This window comes from Fusarium odoratissimum, assembly GCF_000260195.1.
Source record: "Fusarium odoratissimum NRRL 54006 unplaced genomic scaffold supercont1.6, whole genome shotgun sequence".
NCBI classification, from domain to species: domain Eukaryota; kingdom Fungi; phylum Ascomycota; class Sordariomycetes; order Hypocreales; family Nectriaceae; genus Fusarium; species Fusarium odoratissimum.
This window is the reverse complement of record NW_022158692.1, coordinates 964,290-981,779: the sequence shown is the minus strand read 5'-3', so window position 1 is coordinate 981,779 and position 17,490 is coordinate 964,290. Positions and strand designations below refer to the sequence as shown.

Below are 17,490 nucleotides of genomic sequence, written 5' to 3'. Positions count from 1 at the left end.
TCACGAAGGTTATCCACCAGTACCTTTCCCCCCTTTTCTACCCAACTCAACTTTCGACTGGCTCATCACCGAACAACCTCACAGTCAATATTCATTCAATCAAACATCCTGCCAATAGTATCTGATATACTGCAGCTCAAAAAGCTTGATAACCCTCATCACTTATACCATTCCTCCCCTTATCGCTTCATCAAACAAGAGTCCAAAAGAAGCCCAACATGGACCTCCCTTTACAGCATAAGGTTCACTCCTCACAAACTGACCCTCCCGGGTCGAACTTCGCAATGGCCAGCCTTTCCATCGTTTCCTGGGTTATTGGAATCATCGTTACGCTTGGCTTTGTCATCTTGTTCTTCAAGTGTCTCATGAATCGTCGAGCTCCGCGTCAAACCGCACCCAGGCCTTCGATCTCCGGACCTCCGATTCCCGCGCCTCCTCAGGGAATCGAAGGCGACGTTGAACTTGGAACCACCAACGACCGTCACGATAAGACCACCAAGAGCTCGACAGTTGGTGATCAACCTCGCGTGCCACCACCTCCGTATTGTCGACGAAGCTGATACACATCTGTTGCACCATGCTGCTATCCCCCCATACCGTGAGTTGCAACAGGGATTGCCTATGATGCAGTTCTATTTCGAAGAGACACACTATAGATTTGAGGGTCGGGTAGATATTAGCCAAGTTGCATTTAACTTGGTTCAGGAGGTAGATGAGGGCCAGAAGACTAGACAAATCACTATAGAACTAGTCAAATGGAAAAGTACAACATACAAAATCATGAACTGGTGAAAGTCTTAGTCTGCCTATTAAATGAATTATAAAATATCCTAAACTTGTCTAATTATTTTCATCACTTAGGGTCGAGTTCTCATGCCCTCTTATACTTGTGGATAAGTCCAATAGCATCTAATTGGAGACTTGAATATATATGGCTATTTCTTTTTAACATTGTGTTGGTGACATCTGTCCACAGAAGCGTAACATATACTACATAATTTCCAGCAAACGCTCAGCGCCAATTCCATTCCTCGTCTCCAAAAGGGTATTATAAACAGTAAACAACCAGATCACGCCTTGCCCACCCATCCTGAATTAATAAAGAAATCGAATATGCGCCCTCCCTTTTGCGAGTCCAACCTACAGATCTCCTTTGCTTGCTTCTTCTTCAACGTGCCGTTTGTCTTGAGAGCTTCCTTGAGGATCTGCTCCTTGATCATAAGATATGGCTTAGGCTGCAGTCTAATGACTTCGCAAAGCTTGACCTCTTCTGGTGTGAGGAGATGCAAGTCTGGTGTGGTGTCTTGGGTCATGGGCATTGGTTGTACGCCGGAGATGGGTTGGGCCGTGTATCTCTGCTTAGGAGTTGCATGGCCATTTACTCCATTGACTCCGTTGACTCCATTAGTTACTCCATTGACCTGGCCGTTTGTCTGGCCATTGGCTAGGCCATCAGTATGACCATTTGTTAATGGCTTTACATCGCCATTGACTTCCGCAGCAGGCGTTGATAGTAGTCGAGCAGGAAGTTCTGGGGCGATAAGAAGGGCAGATCCACTTGGTGGCTCGGGAGGAGGAGGTTGCTTAGACCTCTGTGCAGATGCTAGACGCTCGCGATCCATGGAGCCCATAGGGATTGCCTTTTGGATCCTCGAGGCCTTCTCATTCTCGTACTTCTCGCCACTTCGAAGGTCGCCGATACGCATGTTTCGCCACTCTTGCAGCTGTGTGATGGCTTGTCGTAGATTAAGTTCATCGAGAAGACCTTGATTGAACTCCTCAAAGTCCTGTTGGTTCATCATGCGGGCGAATGGTTTGGCTTTCTGCAGCAAATCCCTTTCTTCTTTGGTCCGCCTCTTCTCCAGCTTTGTGTTCTCTCTATATTCAAGAAGATTGTGCTCAAAGATAACCTTTTTACGCTCCACACGCTGTGTCAGTCGAGCGTTGTATATGTCCATCACTGTGAGCTTGAGTTCCATTTCAGGTTCAAGCTCGCCTGTCCTGGGGTTCAAACCATCACCCGGATCGAACTGCATCAACTGGACAGCTTCTTCTGCCTCATTTGCATATTCGGTCTCGAACTCCAAACGACCAGGCATATATCCTTGAATCTCGTGACAGCTAGGTACACTAGCTGTTGGTTTTGTTTTAGGTTGTAGAGCGGGCGCGTTCTTAGCTGCATCTCGTCGCTCCTCTATTCGTCGCTTCTTGCGTGCCTGAAATTCTTCTCTGGGGATTTCGTTGGCCAATTCGCAATCGTGAGGGCTGCACCGTTCGGGTAGTGGAAAGTGAGACGAGTCGACGTAAGTCGATAAGTAGTGATCGCGAACCTCGTCCTTCTCACGGAAACCGCCAATATGATCTGCGATATCGGCCCATGAGCCGAGACCATATATTTCGGCGCCCTCAAGGAGGAGTAATTCTTCGTCGGCACCCCATTCTCGATCAAAGATAGGGAATGAGTTTTGTTCAATCACACGAAAAGCGTGTGTCGCAGGATTGTGAGCATTTCGTGATTCACCTTTGGCGAAACACGAGACACAGAGGTCGAAGTCACTGCAGTCTGAGTCGGCGCATCGGATGCGGACCTATATCAACACCAACATGATTAGCTACCCCATCATGACATCGAATTGAGTTTAGCCGGTATATCTCCGAAGCGCGTCTTTACGTTTGCAACCAAGCTTCAGGCAACAGGCAACACAGCAAAATGACCTACCGTAGATGTAATATCTGATGAGCACACATCGCAAACGTATTTAACACCACCTTCGCCACCTCTTGTGATTGTTTTCTTGCGTATCACACCCATATCGCCGGCTGCGATGCCGGGCCGGGAGGTTGTCGTTACCCCCCCTGTCTAGAAGTAGCAGCGGGTTCGAGGCAGCGCAAGGCGCGATGGAAGTGCAAAAGAAGGTTTTTGGTGATGCGCGATTGTTGAGGACTATGACGCGACGCGAAATTCGATGGAAAATGTCGGTTTGAGGTTGTTGTTGATGGAATCGGTGATGGGTCGATTTGTCGAGGGGCGGATGTTGTTGATTATGGCGTCTACGCTTGCTCTGACAGGAGCTGGTCTGGGGCTGAAGTGCACTGGACTTGAGCTTGCAGGGCGCGGGTTAGGTTGTTTCGAACGGGGAGCCAGTAGCCGCTAGCAGCAACCCCACGCTCGAATCATCATAAGTCACGTGGAAGTATAGCCTCCGGGCCGCACATCCCCGCCACGAGCAAGTGACGCCAACCCCCAACATTGAATCTCCACAGTCTGGAAGTGATTCCCGGATTTGAGTGAGAGAGAATCATTGAACATTGTGAAGGTGCTAAGCTTTCCCATTTTGTTTATTAAAGATTTTTATATGAAGCCTAGTATGACATATGGTGCTGCAAGTGAATCCTGATGCCGATCCTGGTTCAGATCACGACAATTCCGCATAAATCAGTCTCACCTTGACCTCGGGGGGCAATAAAACTTCTAACATTAAAATAAGGTGTTAGAATTAATAGGTCAAAAAATCTACTAAAATACATCAAACTTACCTAAGTCTTTTTATCACTTAGGATAAAGGTCCTAAGTTTTCTTGCCTCTCCTTGCTTGATCACTAACACAATAGTTGGCAGCCCACTCATAAAAAAGACTCCCCCGAAAACACGGCCGAGAATATCACCGTTGAACCGCGCCATTCAGAATCCCCGGGGAGTCTGTGTCAGTTAGCTATTTATCTTCTATCTTCTATCACTAGCCTCGGCTTTAAGCAGTAATAAATTGAAGCTGAACCCGTCTCAAAAATATTCATTGACTCTCATCAACCCCTCATTCACTTTAAACTGTCACCCCACTATCATCATGCCTGATCAAATTCTTGACGACATCTCTCACCGTCGATACAATCCCCTCACGGATTCATGGCTGCTTGTATCGCCTCACCGCACGAAGCGACCTTGGCAGTGAGTCTCCAATGCTTTAATCAAGAGCCATCTGACATGAAATAGAGGACAGCAAGAAGCTGCTGTCGCATCAAAACTTCCAGAATATGACCCCAAAGTACGCTCATGACATCACATCATAACAACTCAGTCGCCTGACAAAACCAGTGCTATCTCTGTCCCGGAAACCCGCGAGCCGCTGGCGACCAAAATCCGAATTACGAAAAGACCTTTGCCTTTGTGAACGACTACAGCGCCGTTAAGCAAGAGCAGCCAGATTATGATGCGAAAGCCTCATCCAATGATCTGGAATCTCTTCTCCTTCAAGCTCAGGGCGTCAAGGGCGTGTGTTACGTGCTCACTTTCTCACCCAAGCACCATGTAACACTTGCAGACATGACAGCTGAGGAGATTGTTCCCGTCATTGAGCATTGGACTCGAATCTACGCCAACCATCTGACACCGTCAAACCCCCGGGCCGCGGAAGCTGACAAGCTCGCTATTTCTATGCCAAAGGACGCTGCACCTTCTCCTGAGGAGCAGTACCGATATATGCAGATCTTTGAGAACAAGGGTGCGGCCATGGGATGCTCTAACCCTCATCCTCATTGCCAGGTCTGGACCACCTCGACCATGCCTGAAGAGCCAGGCAAGGAGCTTGTGCAAATGACCAAGTACCGAAACCAACACGGTGGTCGAAACCTTCTGGGCGACTACGTGAAGCTTGAGCTTGAAAAGCAAGAACGAGTTGTCTGGGAGAACGACGCTTTTGTGATTGTATGCCCGTGGTGGGCTGTGTGGCCTTTCGAGGTTCTTGTTCTTCCCAAGCGACATATTCGATCTCTTCTCGATTTCAAGCCCGAGGAGCGACTCCAATTCGCCGAAGCCATTCAAGAAGTCACCCGGCGATACGATAACTTGTTCGAATGCAACTTTCCCTACAGTTCTGGTCTTCACCAGGCGCCTCTTGACGGAACACCTGAGGAGTTGGAGAGCGCATATTTCCACATGCACTTCTACCCACCTCTGTTACGTTCAGCCACTGTCAAGAAGTTCCTCGTTGGCTACGAGCTTCTGGCCGAGCCTCAGCGTGATATCACTCCTGAGCAGGCCACAGTCCGTTTGAGAAATTGCGGAGGAGAGCTATATCGCAAAAGTCTATAGGCATAGAGCCCGAGCATTAAAACATTAAAATCTAAAACTTTTTATCTAATAACAAGTTGCCGTTATGCCGATTCCAGGCATCTAGTATTTGCCTGCCATGTGTATACTACATTCACCGCCACTCACCAGTCTCACCATTTGTCGCCTGATTTAGTTGTACTCGACATAGTAGTCACGGACAAGAGGCATCCAGATAAGAGAGATGGAAGCCAGAGTGAAAGGGAAGTACTGAGGGAGACCAAAAGTCATGGTCTTGAAAACGAAGAGCTCACTGGCAAAATGTCCCAAGGCGACAATGTAAGTCCAATAAGCAATGGTGTAAACAGGACCAATGTGGAGGTTATAAGCTGCGTAGCATCGAACAACGCAAGTAATGAGCGTCCAGGTACCGAAAAGTCTTCCGGCAAGGGGGGTAAGCTGATCGGTAGCCTTGGGGTCGTTCTGAGCAGGAACCAGCTTGTTGATCTGGTCCTCTGGCTCGAACTTGTCGGTCTTGGGAGGGAGCTTGGGGTTGCGGACGAATTTGCCGTTGTAGACTCGTCGGGAGAAGTGTAGGGTTGTATACGTCTGCAGCGAGTTTCCGATCGAAATGATGGACAGCTAGAGCGAGGGGTCAGCATCTTATTTGGTTCTTGGGTGTAGGGGGAGTGGCTCTTACGATGATCATGTAGTAGGGTAGAACACCCTTTGCTTCGGGGAGGATAGATTTGATAACATCCATCTCGACGGAATTGAAGATAAACTGAACCAACTAAGCGGGGGTCAGAGAATCTCAACAACTATTATTGCAATGGTTGCAATGCAGTTGTAGAAGTAAAATGGCGGGTTGAGATTGGTGTAAGACGAGTTGGATGGTCTTTTTTTGGTGAGAGAGAGGGACCTGTAATCGGGGAACAAAGGCTGAAGAAGCTTGGACCAACTCAACAACGTCAGGGGTAATACCACCTAAAAATTCAATTCAATTAATTGCCCGGGCCTGAGAGCCAAGACCCAACTCAAGAGCCGAGGGGCATCCATACTGTACTTATCTTGTGACTGTCGCCTTTTCTTCTCTCCCTCTTCCTCCTGTTCACATAGGCAGCTTATTTTTGTTGCACTCTTCAAATATGGACGCCATTACAGACTTCCTCCATAATGTACCGCAGCCTCTTCAGTGGGGTCTTGCTGGTATTGGTGCTCTCTTCCTGGGATCCAAGATTCTGAGCTATCTCCAGCTTGTCCTCAGCGCTTTCGTGCTCGGAGGCACCAACGTATGTGCTTCTACAAGCCCCAATTGAGCTCTACTAACAATTATTTCTATAGCTCCGCAAGTATGGAAAGCCTGGCACTTGGGCCGTCATCACCGGTGCCTCTGATGGCCTCGGCAAAGAGTATGCTCTGCAGCTCGCTGCCAAGGGCTTCAACCTCGTCCTCGTTTCCCGAACCCTCTCCAAGCTCGAGAGCCTCTCCGCCGAGATTCAACAGAAGTACCCTGGAAAGGGTCTGCAAGTCAAGGTGCTCGACATGGACTTTTCCCAGAACAACGATGCCGACTACGAGCGTTTGAGCGAGCTGATTTCTGGTCTTGATGTTGGTATTCTCATCAACAACGTTGGCCAGAGTCACAGCATCCCCGTTTCTTTCCTCGAGACCACCAAGGAGGAGCTTCAGAACATTGTCACCATCAACTGCATTGGTACTCTCCGAGTTACCCAGGTCGTCGCTCCTATCCTTAAGCAGCGAAAGCGCGGTCTTATCCTCACCATGGGATCTTTCGGTGGCTGGACTCCTACTCCTCTCTTGGCGACATACTCTGGTAGCAAGGCTTTCCTTCAGCAGTGGAGCAACGCTCTCTCCGCCGAGCTTGCCGACCACAATGTCGATGTCTACCTTGTTCTGAGCCACCTTGTCACCACCGCCATGAGCAAGGTCCGCCGCCCTAGTCTTCTTGTCCCCAACGCTCGCAACTTTGTCAAGGCTACTCTCAGCAAGATTGGACTTGGTGGTTACCAGACCGCGCCCAACACTTATACCCCCTGGTGGAGCCACGCTTTCATGTTGTGGTTCATTGAGAACATTCCTGGTGCTAATGGCCCTATCACTATTTTCTTCAATAAGAGGATGCACGAGGACATTCGACGCCGAGCTCTCCGCAAGGCTGCTCGCGATGCTAAGAAGCAGTAAATTAAGCATGAAAATAGGAGAAGGAAATAAGGCAAGTAAGGAGGATACTCAGAACATAATGGAAAAGGAGTAATGTGGCAGCTGTGGAGGTCAACTCAGTTGTCATGAGGGATAGTTGGTGGTATGATAACCGCAATGTACTACAATATATGGAACCGCCCTATAGCCTCTGAAGTAAAGGATGAGTAACCTCGGACATTCCGTCATGTTTGCCGTGCATATATGGCAGCTTCGGCTTGCAGAACAAAGAGACCTGTGCATTGTACTACATGAGCTACCTGTGATTGCCCAGCAACAAATTGACATATACTGGTGTGGATTTATTTGAGTCAAGCAGAAAGGTGGATCAAAGAAACTGCATACTTACAGACCAGTACAGCTTATTCACAGAGTTGGTTGTTGGACGAGTACATGTAACTATAATTAATAAGTAAACAATTACATTGTCTCCAGCTTATTTCATTATTGGAACATGCTATTCTCAGTGATTTTGAGCTCTTCATGACGCGTGGTTACTATGCTCTCAGCCTTGCACCAAAACGGTCCTAGCGCCACGCCCCAGTCGCGAAAAATCCGTGCTCCATATCCAGCCTCCCCAAGCTCTCGTCAAATTGTTTATCACCTTCAAAGCGTACTTCTCTCGCTATAGGCTCTATCTCAAACCCGACGACGACGCGACGAAAGCGAAAACCCCCCACGAGGTTTACCACGCGATTACGAGGGATTGGGATATTGATCGCAATTCATCCGCGCGCCTTGAGTCTGTCGCTTTTGATGATCTGCGATCTGCCTACAGCGGTATAGCAACGAAACTGGTGAAGCTACGCAGGCCCGCCGAGGGCTTCGATATTACTGCCCATAATGTCGTTTCCACAAACAACTCCGGTCCGGCCAGTTCCAGGCGCTTTCTTGAATACGCCAGCCGTTGCCTCGAGGTTTCAGTCGGGCTCTGATTCTGTGCGCCGACAGCTCTTCACCGGCAACGATAGCAACCAGGCCGTCTCGCATAAGAGCTCGGCGCCTGTCTCGTCATCGCGAAGTGTCGCAGCTACTGCGCCATCTGCACCAAGGACAACCAGCAACGATAATCTGATTGTTCCGACCGCGCTGCCACCTCTTCGATCCGAAAATGTCCCCCCCGTTGTCAAGGCGGCCAGGGCCATCAACGCCTGTCTCCAGTCTGATGGCCGGTATCCCGACTTAGATTCATACTGTCGACGTAGGTTACAAGAGCTTGGATGCGAAGGAACCAGCTAACAAAGATCAGAGGGCGCGTCGTCTGATTACGACCTTGAAAATACCGACTCTGCGATGGCCCCCTTCCACAAAACTCAGATGTATCCCATTCCGAACCAAGTCTTCGACCATTACAATGCTGGCGAGCTTCAGACTCTGATGGGACTCTTTGCTGAGATCAATCACGCCTGGGTCGTTATTGATAACTCGCTGTTTCTATGGGATTACACACACCCTGACCCCGAGCTGATTGGATTCGAGGATCAACCGCATACTATCCAAGCCGTCGCGCTCGTGCCTCCCAAACCAGGCATTTTCGTCAACACGATCACACACATCCTCGTCGTTGCGACTTCTTCAGATGTTGTTTTACTAGGCGTCTCGGCCACCGCTACCCCTTCAGGCTCCAAGACAGTATCTCTTTACCAAACGAAAATGCAGCTCCCCCTTCGTGGTACCGACGTCCGTGTTATTACTGGATCTGCCAACGGCCGAATCTTCTTTGGAGGAAGCAACGACATCGACATCAATGAACTTTACTACCAATCTGAGGAGAAGTGGTTTTCAAATAGGTGCGGTAAGATCAACCATACGAACCCTGGCTGGTCCTCAGTTGTCACACTACAAGGTGGATTCTGGTCTCACAAGACTCCCGAACACCTTGTTGATATCGTGATCGACGATTCGAGAAACCTCGTGTATACCCTCTCGAGCCGATCGACCATTCGAACATACCATATGGAAGGCCCCGACCGACTGAACAAAGTTATTGAGAAGGAGAAAGTCCACTGTCTTCGCGACATTGCCCACATGATCACCCAATCTAGGTTGTTAAGTGACCAAGTGAGCATTGTCTCGATCAGCCCTATCTCTAAGCAGGAAGCGGCTAAGCTTCACTTGATGGCTCTGACAAACACTGGCTGTCGTCTGTTCTTCAGTGCGACCAGTGCTGCATCCTACATTTACGGATCCTCGACAAACCTGGCTCCCCAAAGCATGCAGGTTCAGTTTATCAAGTTCCCTCCTGGCCAAACCTCTCGTCGATCTACTTACCCTGGCGGCGAGACGATCACTGATTTCGAATCCACCTCGCTGTCTTACAGCCGACAAGGCGCTCGATTTGCCCCTGGATATTTCTTGGATTTTGTGAGCAAGGAGTCTAATCCCAACGAGGATACTCTCTTTGTTTCTGGACCTGAGACGGGACGGCTTAAGAACACGTCCCCGACATCTCCTTTCAAATACCATGAATCCGCCAGCTGGATTGACATTGGCAGCCGAGCTGAGGCTGTTGGTTTAATCACAAAACCGTTCGCAGCGGCACAACAACCGCTTGGCTTCGGTAATGAGTTAGCTGTGCAATTCGACGATGCGCCTAGCGAGTTCGCAATTCTAACCAACACTGGCGTACACATCGTTCGAAGAAGGCGCTTTGTGGATATCTTCGCTTCTGCTATTCGGGGTGCTGTTGGAGACGAGGGGTTGGAACTGGTCTGCCGCCGCTTCATTAATAATTACGGCCGCGTGGAGACTGTTACTACCGCTCTGGCTGTTGCTTGTGGTCACGGAGGTGACTCTAAACCTGGTGCAGCTCGTGCTATCGACCAGGCAACTGAAGATCGGGCACGATCCGTCTTTGTCGACTTTGGTGGACAGCCTACGATGGCTGAAACCGACAGTTCATCCCTTACAACCGATTCCATTAATCTCTCTTCCCGACACGACGCTCTAGCTCTGTATCTTTCCCGACTGGTACGCCAGTTGTGGAAGTCAGTAGTCATTGCTCCAGGTGTTTCTCCTAACGGCGGTGTCACCATTGGTTCTACAATTCCCCTTTCCAAGTTGAATACTATTCAGGAGAACTTGGAGCGCCTAAGGAGGTTCCTTGATACCAACCGTGGCCTCATTCAAGGCTTGTCTGGTCCGTCTGATCTCCAGCATGTGTCTAGCCGCCAGGAGGAAGTTGCTCTTCAGGCCGAGCATCAAGCTCTTCATGCTCTTCAGAAATTGATGGAAAGCATCTCGGAGGGTATCTCATTCGTGCTTATGCTCTTCGATGAGCGGGTGGCTGATATCTACACTCGCCTCGATGCTACAGCCCAACAACAACTCAAGGAGCTGACATACGAGAAGCTCTTTTCACAAACTGACGGCAAGGACCTTGCCAAGCTGCTTGTTAAGGCCATTGTTAACCGCAATATTGAGAGCGGCTCCAACGTTGAAACTGTTGCTGACGCCCTTCGAAGGAGATGCGGCAGCTTCTGTAGCCCAGATGATGTCGTTACTTTCAAGGCCCAGGAACAGCTTAAGCGGGCTTCTGACCAACCTCTTCAGACAAACCAGTCGCGAAGCCTACTCCATGAGAGCTTGAGGCTCTTCGAGAAGGTTGCTGGTAGCCTCACTTTTGCCAACCTTCAGAGTGCTGTGGAACAGTATATCGCCCTCAAGTACTATGCCGGTGCTATCCAGCTGTGCCTTGTGGTCGCCCGCGAGAAGGACAGGGGTAACACAGCTCTGTCTTGGGTCAACGACGGCAAGCCCTCCGGAGACCCTCGTGCTAATGCTTTCAATGACCGCAAGCGTTGTTACGACATGATCCATGATGTTCTGAGTCACTTGGATGCTGCATCAAGCAGTGAGCCTGAAATGGTTGATGGCAGGCTGACATTGATTGCTACCAAGAGGCTTGAGGCCTACGAGGTGGTGAATGGGTCGGATGACGAGGTGTTCCACTTTGACCTTTATGAATGGTACATCCAACAAGGCTGGACAGATCGAATTCTGGCTATCGACTCACCCCACGTTATTACTTTCCTTCAGCGACTTGCTGGCACAAACATTGAGCATGCTGACCTGCTCTGCCGGTTCTACACCAACAGAAGTCGATTCTTTGATGCAGCCGAGGTGCAGGCGGAGCTTGCCAACTCCGACTTCCCCATCAGTATCAAGGATCGAATCAGATTGCTCAGTTTGGCCAAGGCGAATGCCAATGTTTCAACGACTGGTGTTAGCCGACAGCAACAGCAGCTGCTGAACCACAGTGTTACAGAGCTGCTTGAGATTGCTCACATCCAGGATGATCTCCTGGAACGTTTGAGAGCTGACGACCGTATCGACCCTGAGAGGGCCCTCGAGATTGAGGAAGCTCTCAAGGGCAAGATTCAGGGACTCTCCGAGGTAGGTTTCAACTGTTCTCTCTTAGCCAATGACAATTACTCACATGTTGCAGCTCTTCAACGACTATGCCGACCAAGCCGGTTACTACGACCTTTGCCTGCTCATCTACCATGTTGCTGATTACCGCAACCATATGACCATTTCGGGTACATGGAGCAACCTGATTCAACAGACACACGATGAGGTCATGTCTCGCCTAGAGAACTCAGAACCAGGAATGCCGTCGCCCCCATTGCCTTACGAGTCCGTGACCAGCAAGATCCAAAACATCGCCCACCGCACATCTCTCGACAGCTTCATCTTCCCCATCCAAGACCTACTTCCTGAGCTCTGCCGTTACGCAGTGGCTTACCAACAAGATGCCACAATCGGCGCTGATCCCACCTGGCCTGTCCAACTATTCCTCACGCTGGGCGTCTCCCATGACATGATTGTTCGTGTTCTGGAGGGCGTTTTCGATAGTCAAGACTACGGCTTCAGTGGATCTGTGCGAAACCGCATGATTGAGCTTATCGTTTATGTTGTCAACGACTGGGTGGCTGAAGCCCGTCGACGTGGAGGTGCCGGAAAGGGTGGTGCCATTGGCCCCTCTGTAGCCGACCTCCTCAAGAGATGCGACGCCGCCCTGCCACCACCCGGGCATGGAAATAACGCTGGCGGTGCAGACCTTGCTGATGTCAGGCGAGTTCTCAAGCTGCTGAAGAGAGAGGTGGATGGTTTGTCACAACGGGTTCCGACGGGAAGCCTCAGATTTGCTTAGGTAGCGAGCTGAGAATGGATGGAAAGAGAAGCATCAGTTAGTTAGAGTCTAGAGAATTGGGAAGCTTTGAGTAGTTGGTAGTTGGGGGTGCGCGACCACATGTTTTTGTCAAGGATGATGGATATGCTATGCTATGGGCGCCAATTGTCATGAGGGTGCGTTGTACTGTACAGGTCCAAAGGTTTTTTCTCATTTTTTACACATGTAATTATTAAAGAAGACATGGGGGGTTTGATAAAACGGCGCCCCTTTGAAAAGAATGGAAAGAAATGCAATAGCGAAGAGAAAGTGTTTACCTACATCAGGCTGCGTCTCATTAACAGAACGGTGTCGCCGACATGCCAGTGATAATGTCTAGTGATATCTCCTCCGTAGTGATTCAGCATGGGTGTAGTACAAGGCAACGACAGTGTATGCAGCGCTACGTTGACTCTGCAATGCCGCTCGCCCTGTATAGTGAGAGTTGGAGGCGGTGGGAGGTGGTATTGGTGCGTGAGGCCTGCATGGTGTTCGCCTCACTTTTGGGGGAGGACTGGGGCGAAGGGTAACACGCCACGCTTGAAAATAAGTCATAGCAAAAGGGCCTCACTGCGTTTGGAGCGGGCTTAGGGAATTGTTTTGGGGGGCGACGGATTTAGGATATATAAGATTGAGAGGTTGTGGTGTTGTTGTCAAGGCAGACTTCAACAATCTTTTGCTTCTTAGTATGGGGAGCAGCATCTTATAACCCGGCTCTCGAACGCCAAACAACATATTTCATATATAGAACAACTCGTCTCGACGACTTGACGCTTACAACTTCGAATTCACTATGACTTAAAACAATCAACGACTCCTTTCCCTTTCCTCTGTCCAGGAGCTGGTCTCCTACAACCTACCAGCGCAATGAATCATCAACGATGATATCAAATACGTTCACCACGCTTCAAGCGTGAGTCTTTAACCCAGCGCAAGCGAGCATAATAAAAAAGAAAACACGAAAATCGCTTCGCTGGGCACCACGTTTCAGACCAACCGTTCGCCAGAAACTTCAACTACACAAACCTCGCCTGGGTTGGTCGCCCATACTACCGATGTCGGGATATGGTTCGAAAAAAGGGGAGAACATTCTGTATTTCAGTCCAAGGTGGGATGAAGATACACGATGGAAAATGGGGAGGGTGCTTTGTCGGTCATTCTTTATAGATGGGCGGTATTCTGGGGGGAGTGATAACTAGAAGGGTTAGATGGGGGTGGAGGGCAAAAGCGGTCATTTTAATGTATTCTAGAAGATACAGTGTCGTTCATTTGGTATACATTTAATATTGTATTATATAAATGTGTATTAGAGGGTGGCTACTTTGTTAAGTTATTCTACTCAGCTGTCACAATACTATTCATTTCTGATACCGACCAGTCATCGTAAGAACTGGAACTCTGCAATTATTTTACCATTGACCAGTCGAAAACCAATCTGATTCTTATTTCTAGTCGTCAAGTAATAATGAGTTCTGGGATGAATATGAAAGACCAAGCTTCTAATCCTCTCTGAGGGTGCTCCTCAACCTCATGCCGAGTTAATCAACTCTCCCAGTCATACAAATCACCTTGAACTCAATATCCCACCCCTTGCCCTCATACTTCTCCACCAGATGCCTCCTCAACAACTCCTTAACCTCCTCCAGCGAATGCTCCCTCTGCACCTCCTCACTCCACCAAGTCTTGATCAACCAACCCAACATCATACCAAACTGCAAAATATAATCCTCCGCACTTTCAATAGTGTAACTATCATTATGAGCAGTCACTTTCACATCTTGAAACCCCTCTTTCTTTAGGTGCTCTTCGATCCAGGCGGGGTTTGCCCAGTCGCCTTGGTCGTGCATTTGCATCTTCATGACTTCGGGCAGTTTGGCTTCAAAGGGGAATGATGCGAATGCTGTTCTGATGTCTGGGATCCAGAATGTGTTGTCTTTGTGGAACGTTGTTGCGCCGAAGATGCCTCCTGACTTGAGGATGCGTTTGGTGTCTAGATATGTTAGTTCTGTTCTGAGGAGTTCATGAAGGGGACTTACCGACTAGGACAGCATTTGGATCGGGGATGACATGGAGTGCAAGACCAAGACCAACATGCGTGAAAGATTTCTCAGGGAGCCCAGTGTTCTGTATGTCTCGTCAGTGCCTGATCATCTCATGGTGTAGGTCAACTCACCGTCGCATCCAGCTTCTTAACCTCTGTATTAACCCATCCTTCCGTGTCAAGTCTCTTCTTAGATACACTGACCATGCCATCTGAAGCATCAGCACATAAAAACGTGCTCTTTTCAAGTATATCTTTTGGCAAAGCCTGCTGTACCGCATGTGTCAAGACTCCGCTTCCACAGGCATTGTCCAGGAATTTCACAGGCTTTGAAGCATTCTCAGATATCCCCATTTGTGTAGGTAGAGGCTTGATTAGGTGTGGCATCATGGTTTTGGAAGCGTACAGCATCTGAGCTTCCAGAGTAGCGCTGTCATAGTGCTCTCTGAGAGTCTTGAGGGCGTTTTCGGTGTCTGAGGAAGTCATTTTGATGAATCGAGAGGCTCTTGTTATGGATGGGCGTAGTGAAGTGACCATGAATTCAATTTGAGTTGCTGTCAATGAGTCCAGTTCGTGAAGGGTTATATAAGTCTGTTGGGAAGTTTCCGAAAAGTCACCGCTGGGCGGAGACTAACTCGGAGCCTTCATCAGGGTATTCCCAGGAAGTAAGAATACTTATGATGAGGCCTGCATATTTTAATATGCATTATCGCATTGTAGATTGGCCTATAGTGAGTGTCTGTGTACGAATTGAATAGTCTCTTGTGTCAGTTGCTATTAAAAATTCCTCCTCGTCACTGTTTAGAGTAGCCACAGGGTCTCGTATCTGCAGGCACTTCCACCAATTCCTCACATAACTACCCAATCTGTACTAAGAAAAGATTGCTGTTTTCACTGACTCTAATTCAATATTCAAGTATGTAAAGTATTTAATAAAGTTCATTGTAGATGCTTCCCTTTCTTGGCGCTGGAATGAAGTGACACGTGATACACTGTCCAGTCCAGGGTGGCATCTTATCTCCACATAGCATCAACCCAGCTTCAACTCAACCCCCCAGAGCTCGCCAAACAGACTTTCTTGATCGCCATGTTATGATCTTGATACTTAATCTAGACGCTCCAAGTCGCCGAATATACGAGGGTGGTTTCTCACAAACCACTTCTTTGCGCCCTCAAATCACACCGCTGTCATGATCGCTCCTATCGCCTGGGCCGTCGTCGCCCTGGGCGCATTAACGCCCCTCGTCACAGCGAATCCAGAAGATGGTCTTCCCTCATATCACTACGGCGCTCCCATTCCCGTAGAATGCATGAACCGTAACTCGTGCGTCCGTCACCCAATTACTAGCTACATCTCTAACAAGTCGCAGAGAAACTGGCGAGCATGTCGAAAACGAAAAGCACGAAATCGAATGGAAACCTTTCCCCGTCTGCAACGAAACCGGCCGCCCTCTTGAATTCAACTACGGAACAGAAGGCGAAGTAAACTGCACGATAGCCATGATCGACGATCCTTTCTTCCACCTCCTCGAATTCTACATCCACTCCGATGCGCCTCTATCATGTCGTATTCCTGCGCGTCCAGCGGCCGAAGTCGAAGTCGTTGGCGAGAAGGTCCCCGAGCGCGAATACGTCCCCGTAGTTTTCGCACTCGCGGGCACATTACAGCTTAGCCATATACATATCAGCACGCATATGAATGTGTTGCTGCATAGTACGCCGAAGCATCATACTCATGCTCATGACAGTGGTGTTTTGGATTCAGCGATTGCGTATAGTACTAGTCCTCTGCACCATCTGCAGGGCTCGCATACACGAAAATTGGTCATTGGCGATCCATTGCCGCTGAGCCTATCTGTGCGATGGTTTCCAACACCGGCACTGCCCAAGACAGAAGGAAAGGTAGAATGGCAGGGCCTAGGCGGTCATATTTACGCGAGCACTGTGTTCTACAGTCTCGTGTCCTTTGGCGCTGGTGTGTTGTGTGCTACTATGTACACTCTTGGTGTGATTCTGCCCAGAAGACTCAAGGGACGAGCTCTCGGGGGTGCGACACCTTTGGGATATGGAGTGAACACCATGGGCAATGGATGGGGATACTCGAAGCAGAATAAGAGAATGGACTGAGATTCTGGTTTTATGTACAGTGCATTTATGGAGTCAGGGATGGATATGGGATTCTTGCAATGTAGAACAGTAATGTGAAAAGCCGGAGGCAACAGTCCACACCGACTACCTGCCATACAAGTGCCGTTTTGTGACTGTGTTCTCTACTGTGTCTTGGGCTTGATATCAGTGCTCACACGGCGCAACAGTCGTGTGTACATATCAATAGCCATAGCACCAGCTTGATCTCATTAGTAAACATTCAACAAACGGATGGGGACTTACGAATAAGCGCATAAGGAAAATACGTCCCCCAGACCAAGTTCCTCTTATGCTCCTCGCTCACCAACTCAGGCCCCATCTCCAACAGCTCAGCAACACATGCAACGGAGCTCATAGCAGTCAAGCAACCATACGCCAGACCAGCGAGTTCAACAGGTCCAGATGAAGGCTTCTTAGCAGCGAGGTTCCGCACGATGTAAATAGCCAGAGGGAATTGAACAAAGATCTCAATGAAGAACATGCTGCGGAACCAGGCACCATGGAACTTGTCCCCGAAGAAGGGGTCCCCTGAAAAGGAGAGGTATTGTTCTTTGACGTTGGCTAGAAAGTGGAGAGGGGCATTGGGTGCAGAATAGATCGACTCAGGGTAGAACTCAGTGAATTCGAGACCTGGGGATTGTCAGTGAGAGCCTTGGGTTGAGGTGAGGGATACGGACAGATCATGCCAACGAGTTGGAGTGAGATAATGACCAGGTAGATCCAGTCGCGAGCTGCTTTTTGTGCCATCTTGTGAACGAGAACGAGTCAAGCAACAGATAGTACAGTATAAGAAGGCAATTGAGACGAGATGATAGTGTTTTTTGTGTCAATGGCTTCTGGCTTTTGGTGCAAGAAGGAG

At 49.0% G+C, this 17,490-nt stretch overlaps 9 protein-coding genes across 10 annotated transcripts; 5 read left to right on the top strand and 4 right to left on the bottom strand.

Annotated features, from left to right (window-relative positions):
* Positions 1-284: 284 nt before the first annotated feature.
* On the top strand, positions 285-560 carry FOIG_04989 (uncharacterized protein; the record flags this gene model as incomplete). Its single annotated transcript, XM_031203330.1, has 1 exon — positions 285-560. One exon carries the CDS (start codon positions 285-287, stop codon positions 558-560), a length of 276 nt encoding a protein of 91 aa, XP_031066909.1.
* Positions 561-835: 275 nt separating this feature from the next.
* On the bottom strand, positions 836-3,194 carry FOIG_04988 (transcriptional adapter 2-alpha). Its single transcript, XM_031203329.1, has 2 exons — positions 2,720-3,194; positions 836-2,588 (listed from the first exon to the last, which is right to left on the bottom strand). Exons 1-2 carry the CDS (start codon positions 2,810-2,812, stop codon positions 1,071-1,073), a joined length of 1,611 nt encoding a protein of 536 aa, XP_031066908.1. The 5' UTR covers positions 2,813-3,194; the 3' UTR covers positions 836-1,070.
* An 82-nt stretch (positions 3,195-3,276) lies between these two features.
* On the top strand, positions 3,277-5,243 carry FOIG_04987 (galactose-1-phosphate uridylyltransferase). Its single transcript, XM_031203328.1, has 4 exons — positions 3,277-3,565; positions 3,619-3,945; positions 3,991-4,042; positions 4,093-5,243. The coding sequence occupies exons 2-4, from the start codon at positions 3,845-3,847 to the stop codon at positions 5,086-5,088; spliced, it is 1,149 nt and encodes a 382-aa protein (XP_031066907.1). The 5' UTR covers positions 3,277-3,565; positions 3,619-3,844; the 3' UTR covers positions 5,089-5,243.
* On the bottom strand, positions 4,331-5,952 carry FOIG_04986 (uncharacterized protein). The gene is made up of 2 exons (XM_031203327.1): positions 5,747-5,952; positions 4,331-5,688 (listed from the first exon to the last, which is right to left on the bottom strand). Exons 1-2 carry the CDS (start codon positions 5,807-5,809, stop codon positions 5,239-5,241), a joined length of 513 nt encoding a protein of 170 aa, XP_031066906.1. The 5' UTR covers positions 5,810-5,952; the 3' UTR covers positions 4,331-5,238.
* A 46-nt stretch (positions 5,953-5,998) lies between these two features.
* Positions 5,999-7,734, top strand: FOIG_04985 (3-ketoacyl-CoA reductase). Its single transcript, XM_031203326.1, has 2 exons — positions 5,999-6,338; positions 6,391-7,734. Exons 1-2 carry the CDS (start codon positions 6,195-6,197, stop codon positions 7,249-7,251), a joined length of 1,005 nt encoding a protein of 334 aa, XP_031066905.1. The 5' UTR covers positions 5,999-6,194; the 3' UTR covers positions 7,252-7,734.
* A 114-nt stretch (positions 7,735-7,848) lies between these two features.
* Positions 7,849-12,778, top strand: FOIG_04984 (uncharacterized protein). The gene is made up of 3 exons (XM_031203325.1): positions 7,849-8,470; positions 8,519-11,664; positions 11,717-12,778. The coding sequence occupies exons 1-3, from the start codon at positions 8,113-8,115 to the stop codon at positions 12,422-12,424; spliced, it is 4,212 nt and encodes a 1,403-aa protein (XP_031066904.1). The 5' UTR covers positions 7,849-8,112; the 3' UTR covers positions 12,425-12,778.
* A 975-nt stretch (positions 12,779-13,753) lies between these two features.
* On the bottom strand, positions 13,754-15,237 carry FOIG_04983 (uncharacterized protein). Its single transcript, XM_031203324.1, has 3 exons — positions 14,616-15,237; positions 14,479-14,566; positions 13,754-14,432 (listed from the first exon to the last, which is right to left on the bottom strand). Exons 1-3 carry the CDS (start codon positions 15,018-15,020, stop codon positions 13,981-13,983), a joined length of 945 nt encoding a protein of 314 aa, XP_031066903.1. The 5' UTR covers positions 15,021-15,237; the 3' UTR covers positions 13,754-13,980.
* Positions 15,238-15,517: 280 nt separating this feature from the next.
* FOIG_04982 (uncharacterized protein) lies at positions 15,518-17,280 on the top strand. Its single transcript, XM_031203323.1, has 2 exons — positions 15,518-15,807; positions 15,854-17,280. Exons 1-2 carry the CDS (start codon positions 15,674-15,676, stop codon positions 16,608-16,610), a joined length of 891 nt encoding a protein of 296 aa, XP_031066902.1. The 5' UTR covers positions 15,518-15,673; the 3' UTR covers positions 16,611-17,280.
* Positions 15,523-17,488, bottom strand: FOIG_04981 (uncharacterized protein). 2 transcript variants are annotated; one of them, XM_031203321.1, is made up of 3 exons: positions 17,309-17,488; positions 16,875-17,261; positions 15,523-16,830 (listed from the first exon to the last, which is right to left on the bottom strand). In XM_031203321.1, the coding sequence occupies exons 1-3, from the start codon at positions 17,376-17,378 to the stop codon at positions 16,754-16,756; spliced, it is 534 nt and encodes a 177-aa protein (XP_031066900.1). In that variant the 5' UTR covers positions 17,379-17,488; the 3' UTR covers positions 15,523-16,753. The 2 variants fall into 2 exon arrangements, with proteins under 2 accessions (XP_031066900.1, XP_031066901.1); XM_031203322.1 differs by having other exon boundaries at positions 15,523-17,261.
* Positions 17,489-17,490: the final 2 nt, after the last annotated feature.